Source organism: Panulirus ornatus, chromosome 69 (genome assembly GCF_036320965.1).
Source record: "Panulirus ornatus isolate Po-2019 chromosome 69, ASM3632096v1, whole genome shotgun sequence".
Taxonomy (NCBI): Eukaryota; Metazoa; Arthropoda; class Malacostraca; order Decapoda; family Palinuridae; genus Panulirus; species Panulirus ornatus.
This window is the reverse complement of record NC_092292.1, coordinates 1683082-1699861: the sequence shown is the minus strand read 5'-3', so window position 1 is coordinate 1699861 and position 16780 is coordinate 1683082. Positions and strand designations below refer to the sequence as shown.

Below are 16780 nucleotides of genomic sequence, written 5' to 3'. Positions count from 1 at the left end.
GATTACGTGTTAATTGATAGGCGCGCGAAAGAGAGACTACTGGATGTTAATGTGCTGAGAGGGGCAACTGGAGAGATGTCTGATCATTATCTTGTGGAAGCGAAGGTGAAGATATGTAGAGGTTTTCAGAAAAGAAGAGAGAAAGTTCGGGTGAAAAGAGTGGTGGGAGTAAGTGAGCTTGGGAAGGAGACTTGTGTGAGGAAGTACCAGGAGAGATTGAATGGAGAATGGAAAACGATGAGAACAAATGACGTAAGGGGAGTGGGGGAGGAATGGGATGTATTTAGGCAAGCAGTGATGGCTTGCGCAAAAGATGCCTGTGGCATGAGAAGCGTGGAAGGTGGGCAGATGGGAAAGGGTAGTGAGTGGTGGGATGACGAAGTAATATTGTTAGTGAAAGAGAAAAGAGAGGCATTTGGACGATTATTGCAGGGAAATATTGCAAATGAGTGGGAGAGGTTTAAAAGTAAAAGGCACAAGTTCAAGAGAAAGTTGCATAAGGTGAAAACGTGGGCAAATGAGCGTTGGGGTGAGAGAGTATCATTTGATTTAGGTAGAATAAAAAGTTGTTTTGGAGGGAAGTAAATGAAGTGCGTGAGACAAGAAAACAAATGGGAACATCGGTAAGGGGTAAATTGGGAGGTAATAACACATAGTGGTGATGTGAGAAGGAGATGGAGTGAGTATTTTGAAGGTTTGTTGAATGTGCTTGATGATAGAGTAGCAGATATAGTGTGTTTTGGTTGCGGTGGTGTGCAAAGTGAGAGGGGTCGGGTAGAATGATTTGGCAAACAGAGAAGAGGTAGTGAAAGCTTTACGGAAGATGAAAGCCGGCAAGGCAGGGGGTTTGAATGGTATTGCTGTGGAAGTTATCAAAAAAGGGGGTGACTGTGTTGCTGACTGGTTGGTGAGGATATTCAAAATATGTATGGCTCATGGTGAAGTGCCTGAGGATTGGTGGAATGCGTGCATAATGCCATTGTACAAAGGCAAAGGGGACAAAGGTGAGTGCTCAAATTACAGAGGTATAAGTTTGTTGAGTATTCCTGGGAGATTATATGGGAGGGTATTGATTGAGAGGGTGAAGGCATGTACAAAGCATCAGATTGGGGAAGAACAGTTTGGTATCAGAAGTGGTAGAGGATGTGTGGATCAGGTGTTTGCTTTGAAGAAATATGAGAAATACTTAGAAAAACAGATGGATTTGTTCCCAGCATTTATGGATCTGGAGAAGGTATATGATAGAGTTGATAGAGATGCTCTGTGGAAGGTTTTAAGAATATATGGTGTGAGAGGCAAGTTGTTAGAAGCAGTGAAAAGTTTTCATCGAGGATGTCAGGCATGTGTACGTGTAGGAAGATAGGAAAGTGATTGGTTCTCAGTGAATGTAGGTTTGCGGCAGGGGTGTGTGATGTCTCTATGGTTGTTTAATTTGTTTATGGATAGGGTTGTTAGGGAGTTGAATGCAAGTTTTGGAGAGAGGGGCAAGTATGCAATCTGTTGGGGATGTGAGGGCTTGGGAAGTGAGTCAGTTGTTGGCTGATAATACAGCGCTGGTGGCTGATTCGGATGAGAAACTGCAGAAGTTGGTGACTGAGTTTGGTAAAGTGTGTGAAAGAAGAAAGCTGAGAGTAAATGTGAATAAGAGCAAGGTTATTAAGTTCAGTAGGGTTGAAGGAAAAGTCAATTGGGAGGTAAGTTTGAATGGAGAAAAACTGGAGGAAGTGAAGTGTCTTAGATATCTGGAAGTGGATTTGGCAGCGGATGGAGCCATGGAAGCGAAAGTGAGTCACAGGGTGGGGGAGGGAGTGAAGGTTCTGGTAGCCTTGAAGAATGTGTGGAAGGCGAAAACATTATCTCGAAGAGCAAAAATGGGTATGTTTGAAGGAATAGTGGTTCCATCAATGTTATATGGTTGCGAGGCATGGGTTATAGATAGGGTTGTCCGGAGGAGGGTGGATGTGTTGGAAATGAGATGTTTGAGGACAATATATGGTGTGAGGTGGTTTGATCGAGTAAGTAATGAAAGGGTAAGAGAGATGTGTGGTCATAAACAGAGTGTGGTTAAGAAAGCAGAAGAGGGTGTATTGAAATGGTTTGGTCAAATGGAGAGAATGAGTGAGGAAACATTGACCAAGAGGATATATGTGTCAGAGGTCGAGGGAACGAGAAGTGGGAGACCAAATTGGAGGTGGAAAGATGGAGTGAAAAAGATTTTGAGTGATCGGGGCCTGAAGATGCAGGAGGGCGAAAGGCGTACAAGGAATAGGGTGAATTGGATCGATGTGGTATACCGGGGTCGACGTGCTGTCAATGGATTGAAGCAAGACATGTGAAGCGTCTGTTTTTGATGTGTTTCGGGGTGGAAACGAGAATGAATGAAGTCAGCAAGTATGAATATGTATATGTGTATATGTCTTTGTATGTATATGTATGTATACGTTGAAATGTATAGGTATGTTTATGTGCGCGTCTGGGCGTTAGTGTACATACATATGTATATGGGTGGGCTGGGCCTTTCTTTCGTCTGCTTCCTTGCGCTACTTCGCTAATGCAGGAGACAGCGACTAAGTATGATGAATTGATAAATAGATAGACAGATAAATATATAATAGTAATTAAAAAAATGATAATGATAATAACAATAATGATGATACTGATAATAACTATAATAATATCAATGATAATAATCATTTGTGTGTGTGTGTGTGTGTGTGTGTGTGTGTGTGTGTGTGTGTGTGTGTGTGTGTGTGTGTGTGTGTGTGTGTGTGTGTGTGTGTGTTTACCTGAGGCCAGTCTGGGCCGCCAGCTGGTCCATGTTCTCTGGTCGGGCTGGTAACTTGGGTACAGTGAGGAAGGCGATCAAGTTGCCCCTGTAAGCTGTGGTCAATATGAAGCAGAAGATGAGCCACGTTACAAGTATGAGACGAGTACTGCTCCTCCTGGGTAGACCCAGCCACAGTTCCTGACCCACCAACATGGCCACCAGCTCCAGTGTTATGTCCTGACCCCTTAGTGTCCGTCTGCACTTCACGTCTTCTCCGGTGTGCATCACCTGTGCCACGCAGTACACTCTCAGTACACTCATGTGAGAATAGTTTATGAGTAATTGTACAAAAGATTAGATTGCCTGGCCTTGTCTACACAATAAAGTGTGACAACCTGACCTTGTTATCTACTGATAGGTCTTTCTGGTCGTCAGGTAAACGCATCTTTAACAACTTGTGTCACTCTACCTCTCCTTCACGTTTCCGTTCTGACGGTACCATCTCTGCTGTGCACAAAGCAACTTTTTGGTTCCCGTTTATCCTCTAACTCCACCTTGGATGACTCTAACATGCCTTCATCCCTGATGGCTCTTCCCGTAATCTCTTTTCGGACTGTCCGTAAAGCACTTATTTGTCTGGACACAAGCAAGGTTTGTGCTCCTGATGACATCTATCCCCGTCTACTGGCTCATCCCTCTCAACTTACGCCTGTGCTTGCTCGTCTGCTCCGTTTGTGTAAAAACCACAACTTTCCCTTCATTTTGGAAGCATGCATTGATACATCCCATCCCTAAGAAGGGTGACCGTTCTAACTCCTCTAACTATCGTCCTATTGCTTTGACTTCTACCATTTCCAGTCTCTGAATCCCTCCTCAACTCTCATATCCTTAAATACCTGCAAAATCATAGTCTTCTCTCTTATCACCAGTATGGATTCCGTAAGGCTAGATCCACTGGTGATATTCTTTCCTATCTTATTAAAGTCTGGTCATCATCCCTGAAAGATTCTGGGGAGTCATGTGTAGTTGCCCTTGACATACCCAAGGCTTTTGACACGGTATGGCATCGGGGTCTCATCTCTAAGCTCCCTTCTTTTGGCTTCCCTCCCTCACTTTGCTCCTTCATATCTAGCTTCCTCTCCGGTCGATCTACCTCTGTGGTTGTTGATGGATCAGCCTCCCCCTTTTCTCCATCAACAGCGGCGTCCCGCAAGGTTCTGTTCTGTCCCCTACACTTTTCCTCCTTTTTTCAACGATTTCCTCTCTACAAATAATCCAGTGCACTCATCCGCTGACGACTCAACACTGCATTCATCTACATCCTTCAATTCTGCTCCTTCTCTCACTCGATCTGCATCTCGTCTTGACACAGCTTCCTCAATAACCTCAGACTTAGACAGGATATTTCAGTGGGGTAGACAAAATCTTGTTAAGTTTCATGCCTCCAAGACCTAATTCCTACCCCATCTCTCTATCGAAAACTCCTTACAACTTCCGTCTCTCCATTAACAGTTCTGTAATTCCACCTCTTGATTCAGTAAACATCTCTGGAATTACTGTAACATTCATTCTTTCTTGGAAACCCCACATTACAGGAATAGCTAAGTCTGCCTGTAAGAAACTGGGTGTCCTGTTAAGTTGTCAAAATTTCTTTTCTTCTGAACACTTGCTCTGTTTATACAAGGGATTATTTCGTCCTTGTATGGAGTACTGCTCTCCCATCTGAGTTGGTTCTAGCTCTGTATCCTTACTTGACAGAGTTGAGTTGTAAGCGGTCCGACTTATAAACTGTCCAAGGCTAACTTCCAAACTTGACCCCCTTGTCTGACGTCGCAATGTTGGTTCACTTTCCCTCTTGTTTAAGTATTACTTTGGTATTAGCTTCCGAGAGCTGGCTATTTGTGTGCCCACACCACTAGCTAGACCATGCAATACTGGGCAAGCTGCTGCCTCACATGATTATTGTGTGGCCATCGGCAACTCAAGGGTGGGCCGTTTTGATACCTGCTTCTTTCCCTACACGTCGAAGCTTTAGAACTCTCTGCCTTCTCATGTCTTTCCCAAGAACTATGACCTGACACATTTTAAAACACAGGAATTTCACTTTATCCAAAATTCGTAGATATTTCTCAATGTCACTTCTTTTCCCGTTTCATAATTTTCTCTATATTTCAATCGAGGCCCGGCCTTGATGTGGACTTTTATCCATGACTGAAGACTTCAACATAAAAAAGAAGAAAAAAAACAAATATGCAGTCTCCCGTCCCTAGAACTTACCATGTACAATCTCCCGGCCCAGGAACTTACCATGTACAGTCTCCCAGCCCAGAAACTTACCATGTACAGTCTCCCGGCCCAGTAACTTGCCATGTGCAGTCTCCCAGCCCAGGAACTTACCATGTATAGTCTCCCGGACCAGGAACTTATGTACAATCTGCCGTCCCAGGAACTTACCATGTATAGTCTGCCGGCCCAGGAACTTCCCATACACACTCTCCCGGCCCAGGAACCTATCATGTACAGTCTACCGGCCCACGAACTTATCATGTACAGTCTCTCGGCCAAGGACCTTATCATGCACTGTCTCCCGGCCCAGAATCTTTCCATGTACAGTCTCCCTGCACAGGAACTTACCATGTAGAGTCTCTCGGCCCACGAACGTATCATGTAGTCTCCCGGCCCAGGAACTTTCCATCCACAGTCTCCCGGCCCAGGAACCTACCATGTACAGTCTTTCGGCCCAGGAACTTATCATGTACAGTCTCCTGGCCCAGGAGCTTATCATGAACAGTCTCCCTGCCCAGGAACTTATCATGTACAGTCTCCTCTCCCAGAATCTTACCATGTACAGTCTCCCGGCCCAGGAACTTACCATGTACAGTCTCCTGGTCCAAACTTACCATAGACGGTCTCCCGGCCCAGGAACTTACCATGTACAGGCTCAAGTCCCTGGAACTTATCCTACAGTCTCCCGACCAAGGAACTTACCATGTACAGTCTCCCGGCCAAGGTACTTCCTATATACAGTCTCCCAGCCCCGTAACTTACCACGTTCAGTCTCCCGGCCCAGGAATTTACCATGTAAAGTCTCCCGGCCCAGGAACTTAATGTATACAGTCTCCCGGCACAGGAACGTGCCATGTACAGTCTCCCGGCCCAGGAACTTCCACGTACAGTCTCCCGGCCCAGGAACGTACCATGTATAGTCTCCCAGCCCAGGAACTTCCACGTACAGTCTCCCGGCTCAGGAACGTACCATGTACAGTCTCCCAGCTCAGGAACGTACCATGTAAAGTCTCCCGGCCCAGGAACGTACCATGTAAAGTCTCCCGGCCAATAAACTTGCTATGTACAGTCTCCCGGCCCAGGAACTTACCATGTACAGTCTCCCGGCCCAGGAACGTACCATGTATAGTCTCCCAGCACAGGAACTTCCTCGTACAGTCTCCCGGCACAGGAACGTACCATGTACAGTCTCCCGGCTCAGGAACTTACCATGTATAGTCTACCGGCCCACGAACTTACCATGTACAGTCTCCCGGCTCAGGAACTTACCATGTACAGTCTCCCGGCCCAGGAACTTACCATGTACAGTCTCCCGGCACAGGAACTTCCACGTACAGTCTCCCGGCACAGGAACGTACCATGTACAGTCTCCCGGCTCAGGAACTTACCATGTACAGTCTCCCGGCCCAGGAACTTACCATGTACAGTCTCCCGGCTCAGGAACTTATCATGTACAGTCTCCTGGCCCAGGAGCTTATCATGTACAGTCTCCCTTCCCAGGAACTTATCATGTACAGTCTCCTCTCCCAGAATCTTACCATGTACAGTCTCCCGGCCCAGGAACTTACCATGTACAGTCTCCTGGTCCAGAATTACCATGGACAGTCTCCCGGCCCAGGAACTTACCATGTACAGGCTCAAGTCCCTGGAACTTATCCTACAGTCTCCCGACCAAGGAACTTACCATGTACAGTCTCCCGGCCAAGGTACTTCCTATATACAGTCTCCCAGCCCCGTAACTTACCACGTTCAGTCTCCCGGCCCAGGAATTTACCATGTAAAGTCTCCCGGCCCAGGAACTTAATGTATACAGTCTCCCGGCACAGGAACGTACCATGTAAAGTCTCCCGGCCAATAAACTTGCTATGTACAGTCTCCCGGCCCAGGAACTTACCATGTACAGTCTCCCGGCCCAGGAACTTCCACGTACAGTCTCCCGGCCCAGGAACGTACCATGTAAAGTCTCCCGGCCAATAAACTTGCTATGTACAGTCTCCCGGCCCAGGAACTTACCATGTACAGTCTCCCGGCCCAGGAGCTTACATGTACAGTCTCCCGGCACGGGAACTTACCATGTATAGTCTCATGGCCCAGTAACTTGCCATGTACAGTAGCTCCCAGCCCAGAAACTTACCATGTATAGTCTCCCGGACCAGGAACTTTTGTACAATCTGCTGTCCCAGGAACTTACCATGTACAGTCTGCCGGCCCAGGAACTCATCATGTACAGTGTCCCGGCCAAGGAATTTACCATGCACAGTATCCTGGCCCAGGAACTTATCATGTACAGATTCCCGACCCAGGAACTTATGTACAGTCTGCTGGCCCAGAAACTTACCATGTACAGTCTCCCGGTTCAGTAACTTGCCATGTACAGTCTCCCGGCCAAAGAACTTATCATATACAGTCTTGCGGCCCAGGAACGTACCATGTGCAGCTTTTCGGTCAAGAAATTTACCATGTACCGTCTCCCGGCCAAGGTACTTTCCATGAGTAGTTTCCGGGCGCAGGAACTTACCATTATAGTCTCCCAGCCAGGAACTTACCATGTACAGTCTCCCGGCTCAGTAACTTACCATGCACGGTCTCCCGGTCAGGAACTTACTATATACAGTCCCCGACCCGGGAACTTCCATACACAGTCTCCCGGCCCAAGAACTTACCATTTACAGTCTCCCGGCCCAGAAACTTACCATGTACAGTCTCCCGGCCCAGGAACTTACCATGTACAGTCACGTCCCCGGAACTTATTATACAGTCTCCCGACAAAGGAGCTTACCATGAACAGTCTTCCTGGCCAAGGTACTTACCACGTATAGTCTACCGGCCAAGAATTACCTATATACAGTCTTCCGGCCAGGAACTTACCATGTACAGTATCCCGGACCCAGGAACTTACATTGCAGTCTCTCGGCCAAAAATTTACCAGGTAACAATCTCCCGGCCAAGGTACTTTCCATGTATAGTCTCCTCGCCAGGAATCACCATGTATAGTCTCCCGGCCAAGGAACTTACCGTGTACAGTCTCCCAGCCCAGTACTTACCGTATGCAGTTTCCCGCCCGTAAACTTACCATGTACAGTATCCCGGCCCGGAACCCACATGTACAGTGTCCCGTCCTAGGACTTACTATGTACATGCTCCAGCACAGTAACTTATAATGTACAGTCTCCTAGCCTAAGAGCTTACCATGTACAGTTTTCCAGCCCAGGAGCTTACAATATAAAATCTCCCCACCAGGAACTTACCATGACAGTCCCGCCAGGAACTTACATGTACAGTCTCCGCTCAGGAACTTATCATGACAGTCTCCTGGCCAGGAGCTTACATGTACAGTCTCCCTCCCAGAACTATCATGTACAGTCTCCTCTCAGAATCTTACATGTACATCTCCCGGCCCAGAACTTACCATGTACAGTCTCCTGGTCCAGAATTACCATGGACAGTCTCCCGCCAGGAACTTACCATGTAGCTCAATCCCTGAACTATCCTACAGTCTCCCGACCAGAATACCATTCAGCTCCCGCCAGTATTCTATATACAGTCTCCAGCCGTACTTACACGTTCAGTCTCCCGCCAGAATTTACCATGTAAAGTCTCCGCCAGGAACTTAATGTAACAGTCTCCCGCACAGGAACTACCATGTAAAGTCTCCCGGCAATAAACTGCTATGTACAGTCTCCGCCAGGAACTTACCAGTACAGTCTCCGCCAGGAACTCCACGTACAGTTCCGGCCAGAACGTACATGTAAAGTCTCCCGCCAAACTTGCTATGTACAGTCTCCCGGCCAGGAATACATGTACATCTCCGCCAGAGCTTACATGTACAGTCCGCACGGAATACATGTATAGTCTCAGCCAAAGATCTTATCATATACAGTCTTGCGGCCCAGGAACGTACCATGTGCAGCTTTTCGGTCAAGAAATTTACCATGTACCGTCTCCCGGCCAAGGTACTTTCCATGAGTAGTTTCCGGGCGCAGGAACTTACCATTATAGTCTCCCAGCCAGGAACTTACCATGTACAGTCTCCCGGCTCAGTAACTTACCATGCACGGTCTCCCGGGTCAGGAACTTACTATATACAGTCTCCCGACCCGGGAACTTCCCATACACAGTCTCCCGGCCCAAGAACTTACCATTTACAGTCTCCCGGCCCAGAAACTTACCATGTACAGTCTCCCGGCCCAGGAACTTACCATGTACAGGTTCACGTCCCCGGAACTTATTATACAGTCTCCCGACAAAGGAGCTTACCATGAACAGTCTTCTGGCCAAGGTACTTACCACGTATAGTCTACCGGCCAAAGAACTTACTATATACAGTCTTCCGGCCGAGGAACTTACCATGTACAGTATCCCGACCCCGGAACTTACCATGTGCAGTCTCTCGGCCAAAAAATTTACCAGGAACAATCTCCCGGCCAAGGTACTTTCCATGTATAGTCTCCTCGCGCAGGAACTCACCATGTATAGTCTCCCGGCCAAGGAACTTACCGTGTACAGTCTCCCAGCCCAGTAGCTTACCGTATGCAGTTTCCCAGCCCGTAAACTTACCATGTACAGTATCCCGGCCCAGGAACCCACCATGTACAGTGTCCCGTCCTAGGACTTACTATGTACATGCTCCCAGCACAGTAACTTATAATGTACAGTCTCCTAGCCTAAGAGCTTACCATGTACAGTTTTCCAGCCCAGGAGCTTACAATATAAAATCTCCCCATCCAGGAACTTACCATGAACAGTTTCCCGGCCATGGAACTAACCATGTACAGTCTCCCGACCCAGGGACGTACAATGTATAGTCTCGCGGCCAAGGAACTTGCCATATTCAGTCTCCCGGCGAAGGAACTTATCATGTTCAGTTTCCCAGCCCAGGAACTTATCATTTTCAGTCTCCCAGCCAAGGAACTTACCATGTACAGTGTTCCGGCCAAGGAACTTACCATATACAGTCTCCCAGCCCAGGAACTTACTATGTACATGCTCCCGGCCTAGGAACTTACCATGTACAGTCTCCTGGCTCAGGAACTTACCATGTACAGTCTCCTGGCCTAGAAATTTATCATATACAGTTTCCTGGCCCAGAAACTTGCCATGTAGAGTCTCCTGGTCCGGGAACTTAACATGTACAGTCTCCCGTCCCACTAACGTATCATGTACAGTCTCCCGGCCCAGGAACTTACCATATACAGTCTCCCGGCCCAGCGACTTCCCATATACAGTCTACCAGCCCCGGAACCTACCACGTTTAATCTCCTGGCCCAGGAACTTACCATGTACAGCCTCCCGGCCCTGGAACTGACCTTGTGCAGCCTCTCGGCCAAGAAATTTACCATGTATAGTCTCCCGGCCAAGGGACTGTTCATGTACAGTCTCCGGGCTCAGGTACTTACCATGTATAGTCTCCCGGCCCAGGAACTTGCTATGTACAGTCTCCCGGCCCAGTAACTTACTATATGAAGTCTCTTAGCCCGAAAACATGCTATGTACAGTCCTGTGGCCAAAGAACTTTTCATGTACGGTACCCCAGCCCAGGAATCCACCAAGTACAATCTCCTGGCCTAGGAACTTACCATGTACAGTCTCCCGGCACAGGAACTTACCATGTACAGTCTCCCGGCCAAAAAACTTACCATGTAGAGTCTCCCGACCCAGAAAATTGCCATTTACAGTCTCTCAGCCCCAGATCTTACCATGTAGTCTCTCGGCTCAGGAACGTACCATGTACAGTCTCCTGGCTGCGGAACTTACCATATACAGTCTCCTGGCCCAGGAATGTACCATGTACAGTCTCTCAGCCTAGGAACTAATCATGTAGTCTCCCGACCCAGGAACTTACAATGGACAGTTTCGCGGCCAATGAACTTGCCTTGTTCAGTCTCCCGGCCCAAGAACTTACCATTTTCAGTTTCCGAGCCCAGGAACCTGTCAAAGGAACTTATCATGTACAGTCTCCCGGCCCAGGAACGCACCATGTACAGTCTCCCGGCCCCGGAAATTGCCATGTACATTCTCCCAACCCAGAAACGTACCATGTACAGTCTCCGGCCCAGGAACTTATCATGTACAGTCTCCCGCCCCGGGAACTTAAATTGTACAGTCTCGCGGACAAGGAACTTGCCATGTTCAGTCTCCGGGCGAAGGAACTTATCATGTTCAGTTTCCTAGTCCAGGAACTAACCATTTTCAGTCTCCCCGCCAGGAAACTTACCGTGTGCCGTCTTCCGGCCAAGGAACTTACCATGTACAATCTCCTGGCCCAGGAACTAATCATGTATAGTCTCCTGGCTCAGGAACTTATCATGTACTGTCTCCCGTCCCAGGAACTTATCATGTACTGTCTCCCGTCTCAGGAACTTATCATGTACAGTCTCCCGACCCAAGAACTTACCATGTACATTTTCGCGGCCAAGAAATTTATCATGTACAGTTTCCCAGCTCAGAAACTTACCATGTACAGTCTCCCGGCCCAGGAACTTCCCGTATCGAGTCTCCTAGCCTTGGAACATACCATGTTCAGTCTCACAGCCAAGGAACTTTCCATGGAGAGTCTCATGGTCAAGAAACTTACCATGCACAGTCTCCTGGCCCAGGAACTTACCATGTACAGTCTCCCGGCCTAGGATCTTATCATATACAGTCTCTCGTCCTAGGAACTTTTCATGTACAGTCTCCCGGCCCAGGAACTTCCCATATACAGTCTCCCGTCCCAGAAATTTACCATGCACAATCTCCCGGCCCAGGAACTTACCATGTACTGTTTCCCGTCCCAGGAACTTATCATGTGCAGTCTTCCGGCCCAAGAACTTACCATGTACTGTCTCTCGGACCAAGAACTTACCATGTATAGACTCCCGACCCACAAACGTATGTACAGTCTCCCAGCAAAGAAACTTATCATGTATAGTCTCCCGGCAAAGGAACTTCCCATGTACAGTCTCCCAGCCCAGGAATTTAACATGTATAGTCTTCCGGCCCAGGAACTTCCCATAAGCAGTCTCCAAGCCTCGAAACATACCATGATCAGTCTCCCGGCCCAGAAACTTACCATGTACAGTCTTCTGGCCCACAAACTTACCATGTAAAGTCTCCCAGCCAAAATACTTACCATCCAGCCTCCCGGCAGGAGCTTACCATATACAGTCTCCCGGCCCAAGAACTTACCATGTACTGTCTTCCGGACCAGGAACTTACCATGTACAGTCTCCCGACCCAGTAACTTACCATATGGAGTGTCCCAGCGCGTAAATTTATCATGTTCAGTCTCCCGGCCCAGGAACTTACCATGTATAGTCTCTCGGCCCAGGAACTTACCATGTATAGTCTCCCGGTCCAGTAACTTACCATATGTAGTGTCCCAGCCCGTAAATTTATCATGTACAGTCCCGTGGCGCAGGAACTTACCATGCACAGCATCCCTGCCCAGGAACCTACCATGTACAGTCTCCCGGCACAGGAACTTATTATGTCCAGTCTCCCGGCACAGGAACTTACCATATACAGTCTCTTATCCCAGGAACATACTATGTACAGTCTCCCAGCCCAGGAACTTACCATGCACAGTCTACCAGCCCCAGAACTTACCATGTACAGTCTCCTGGCCCAGGAACGTACCATATACAGTCTCCCCACCCAGGAACTTACCATATGCAGTCTCCAGGCCCAGGAACTTCCCATACACAGTCTCCCAGCCCAGTCTGTACAGCCCAGACTGTACAGTCTCCCCACAAAAGAACTTACACTGTACAGTCTCCTAGCCCAGGAACTTGCCATGTACAGTCTCCCGGCCCAGTAACTTACCATGTACAGGCTCACGTCCCCGGAACTTATCCTACAGTCTCCCGACCAAGGAACTTATCATGTACAGTATCCAGGCCAAGCTACTTACTAATGTAGTGCACCGGCCAAAGAACTTACCATATGCAGTCTCCCGGCCCAGGAACTTACCATGTACAGTCTCCCGGCCAAGAAACTTACCATGTGCAGTTTCTCGGCCAAGAAGTTTACCATGTACATTCTCCCAGCTAAGGTACTTTCCATGTACAGTCTCCCGGCCCAGAAACTTACTATGTATAGTCTCCCGGCCAAGGAACTTACCATGTACAGTCTCCCGGCCCAGGAACTTACCATATGCAGTCTCCCAGCCCGTATAATTACCATGTACAGTCCTGTCGCCAAGGAACTTACCAAGTACAGTCTCCCGGCACAGGAACGTACCATGTACAGTCTCCCGGCACAGGAACTTACCATATACGGTCTCCCTGCCCCAAAACTTATCATGTCCAGTCTCCCAGCCCAGGAACGTACCATGTACAGTCACCTGACCCGGGAACTTACCATGTACAGTTTCCCGGATCAGAAATGCACCATATGTAGTCTCTCGGCTTAGGAACTTACCATGAACAGTCTTTCGGCCCAGGAACTTACCGTATACAGCCTACCGGCCCAGGAATTCATTAGGAACAGTCTCCCGGCCCATGAACTTATCATGTAAAGTCTCACGGTCTAGAAACTTACCATGTAGTCTCCCGGCCCAGGAACTTGCCACATACAGAGTCACGGCCCAGGAACGTACTATGTACAGCCTCCCGTCCCACAAACTTGGCATGTACAGTCTCTCGGCCCTGGAACTTACTATGTACATTCTCCCGGCCAAGGAACTTATCATGTACAGAGTTCCAGCCCAAGAACTTACCATGTACAGTCTCTCGGCCCAGGAGCTTCCTAATAGAGTCTCCCAACCCCGGAACTTACCATGTTCAGTCTCACAGCCAAGGAACTTACCATGTACAGTCTCCCGGCCCCGAAACTTACCACGTGCAGTCTCTCGACCAAGAAATTTACCATGTACAGTCTCCCGGCCAAGGTACTTTTCTTATATAGTCTCTTAGCCCAGGAACTTACCATATACAGCCTCCCGGCCTGGGAACTTACCATGTACAGTCTCTTGACCAAGAAACTTATCATGTACAGTCTCCCGGTCAAGGTACTTACCACGTACAGTCTATCAGCCAAGGAACTTGCTATACAAAGTCTCTCGGCCTAGGAACTTACCATGTACAGTCTCCTGGCCCCGAAACTTACTATGTACAGTCTCTTAGCCAAGAAATCTACCATGTAAGTCTCCCGGCCAAGGCACTTTCCTTGTATAGTCTCTCAGCCCGGGAACTTACCATGTACAGCCTCCCGGCTCAGGACTTACCATATACAGTCTCCCGGCCCAGCAGCATAATATGCAGTGTCCTAGCCCAAAAACTTTCCATGTACAGTCCCGCGGCCAAGGAACTTAAAATTTACAGTATCCCGGCCAAGGAACCTACCATGTACAGTCCCCGGCCCATTAACTTACCATGTACAGTCTCCCAGCCCCAGAACTTACCATGTACAGTCTCCCAGCCCAGAACTTACCATGTGAAGTCTCTTGGTAAAGAAATTTACCATGTAGAGTCTCAGGGCCAAGGTACTTTCCATTTACAGTCTCCCGGCCCAGGAACGTACCTGGTACGGTCTCCTGGCCCAGAAACGAATTTTGCACAGTCTTTCGGTCCCGAAACTTACCATGTACAGTCTCCGGTCAAGGAACGTACCATGTACAGTGTCCCGGCCTAGGAACTTACCACGTATAGTCTTACAGCCCAAAAACTTACCATGTACAGTCTCCTAGCCAAGAGACTTACCACGTACAGTCTGCCGTCCCCGGAGCTTACAATATACAGTCTTCCGGCGAAGAAATTTACCATGTACAGTCTTTCGGCTAAGGAACTCACCATGTACAGTTTCCCGGCCAAGGAATTTACCATGCACAGTATCCTGGCCCAGGAACTTATCATGTTCAGTCTCGCAGCCCAGGAACTTGTCATGTACAGTCTCACGGCCCAGGAACGTACCATGTAAAGCATCCCGTTCCAGGAACTTATCGTGTACAGACAGTCTCCTGGCCGCGAAACTTACCATATAGAGTCTCCCAACCCCGAAAATTACAATGTTCAGTCTCCCGGCCAAGGAACTCATCATGGATAGAGTCGCAGCCCAGGAACTTACCATTTACAGTCTCCCGGCCCAGGAACTTCCTTAATAGAGTCTCCCAACCCCGAAACTTACCGTGTTCAATCTCACAGCCAAGGAGCTTACCATGTACGATCTCCCGGCCAAGAAAATTATCATATAGAGTCTCCCGGCTAAGTAACTTATCATGTACAGTCTCTTGGTCCAGGAACTTCCCATATAGAGTCTCTCATCCCCGGATCTTACCATGTTCAGTCTCACGGTCAAGGAACTTAACATATACAGTCTCACGGCCAAGGAAATTACCACGAACAGTCTCCTGGCCCAGGAACTTACGATCTACAGTATCCCGATCCCGAAACCTATCATGTACAGCATCCCGGCACAGGAACTTACCACGTACAGTCTCCCGGCCCCGGAAATTACCACGTGAAGTCTCTCGTCTAAAAAATTTGCCATGTACTGTCTCACGGCCAAGGTACTTTCCATGCACAGTCTCCCATACAGGAACTTGCCATGTACAGTCCCCTGGCCATATACAGTCTCCCAGCCCATAAACTTACCATGTACAGTGCCGCGGCCAAGAAACTTACCATGTAAAGTATCCCAGCCTAGGAGTCTACCATGTACAGTCTCCCGGCCCAGGAACTTACCATGTTCAGTCTCCCAGAAAAGGAGCTTACCATTTACAGTCTCCCAGGTTACCATGTACAGTCTCGCGGCCCAGGAACTTACCATGTACAGTCTCTTGGCCCTAGAACGTACCATGTACACTCTCGCCCCAGGAACATACCATGAACAGTCTCCCGGTTTAGGATCTTACCATGTACAGTTTCCTGGACCAGAAACTTACCATGCACAGTTTCCCCAGCCAAGAGACTTACCATGCACAGTCTCCCGGCCCCGGAACTTACAATGTCCAGTCTTTTGGCCAAGAGATTTACCATGCACAGTCTCCCGGCTAAGGAACTTTCCATGTACAGTTTCCCGGCCAAGGAATTTACCATGAACAGTCTCCCGGTCGAGGAACTTATCATGTACAATTTCCCGGCTCAGGAACTTATCATGTCCAGTCTCTCGGCCCCGGAACTTACAGTGTACATTCTTTCGGCCAAGGAATTTACCATGCACAGTCTCTCGGCTAAGGATCTTTCCATGTACAGTCTCCCGGCCAAGGAACTTACTATGAAAGGTCTCCCGGAGGAGGGACTTACCATGAACAGTTTTCCGGCCCAGGAACGTATCATGTATAGTCTCTCTGCCCAGAAATTTACTATGTACAGTTTCGCCTTCCAGGAACGTCCCATATACAGTCTCCCGGCCAGAGAATCTACCTTGTACAGTCTTCCAGCCAAGGAATTTACCATGTACAGTCTACCGGCCTTGAAACTTACCCTGTACAGTCCTGGGCCAACATCTTACCATGTACAGTCTCTCGGACCAGCGCTTACCATGTACAGTCTCCCTGCCCTGGAACATACAATGTGCAGCCTCTCGGCCAAGAAATTTACCATGCATTGTCTCCCTGCCAAGGTACTTTCCAAGCACATTCTCCCGGCCCCGCAACTTACCATGTACAGTCTCCTGGCCAAGATATTTTACATGTATATTCTAACGGCCCCAGAACTCACCATGTACAGTTTCTCGGCCCAGTGCTTACCATGTACAGTCTCTCATCCAAGGAACCTACCATGTACAGTCTCCCTGGGAAGGAACTTA

General features: G+C 48.4%; 1 protein-coding gene across 1 annotated transcript in view; it reads right to left on the bottom strand.

The window, feature by feature from the left end:
* The window catches only part of LOC139747604 (ionotropic receptor 93a-like), a 111668-nt gene that overhangs the window by 41698 nt on the left and 53190 nt on the right, over positions 1–16780 (bottom strand). The window contains exon 9 of the mRNA XM_071660078.1: positions 2787–3055. Within this exon, the coding sequence (XP_071516179.1) occupies positions 2787–3055 (269 nt within the window). The remainder of the gene's footprint in view (positions 1–2786; positions 3056–16780) is intronic.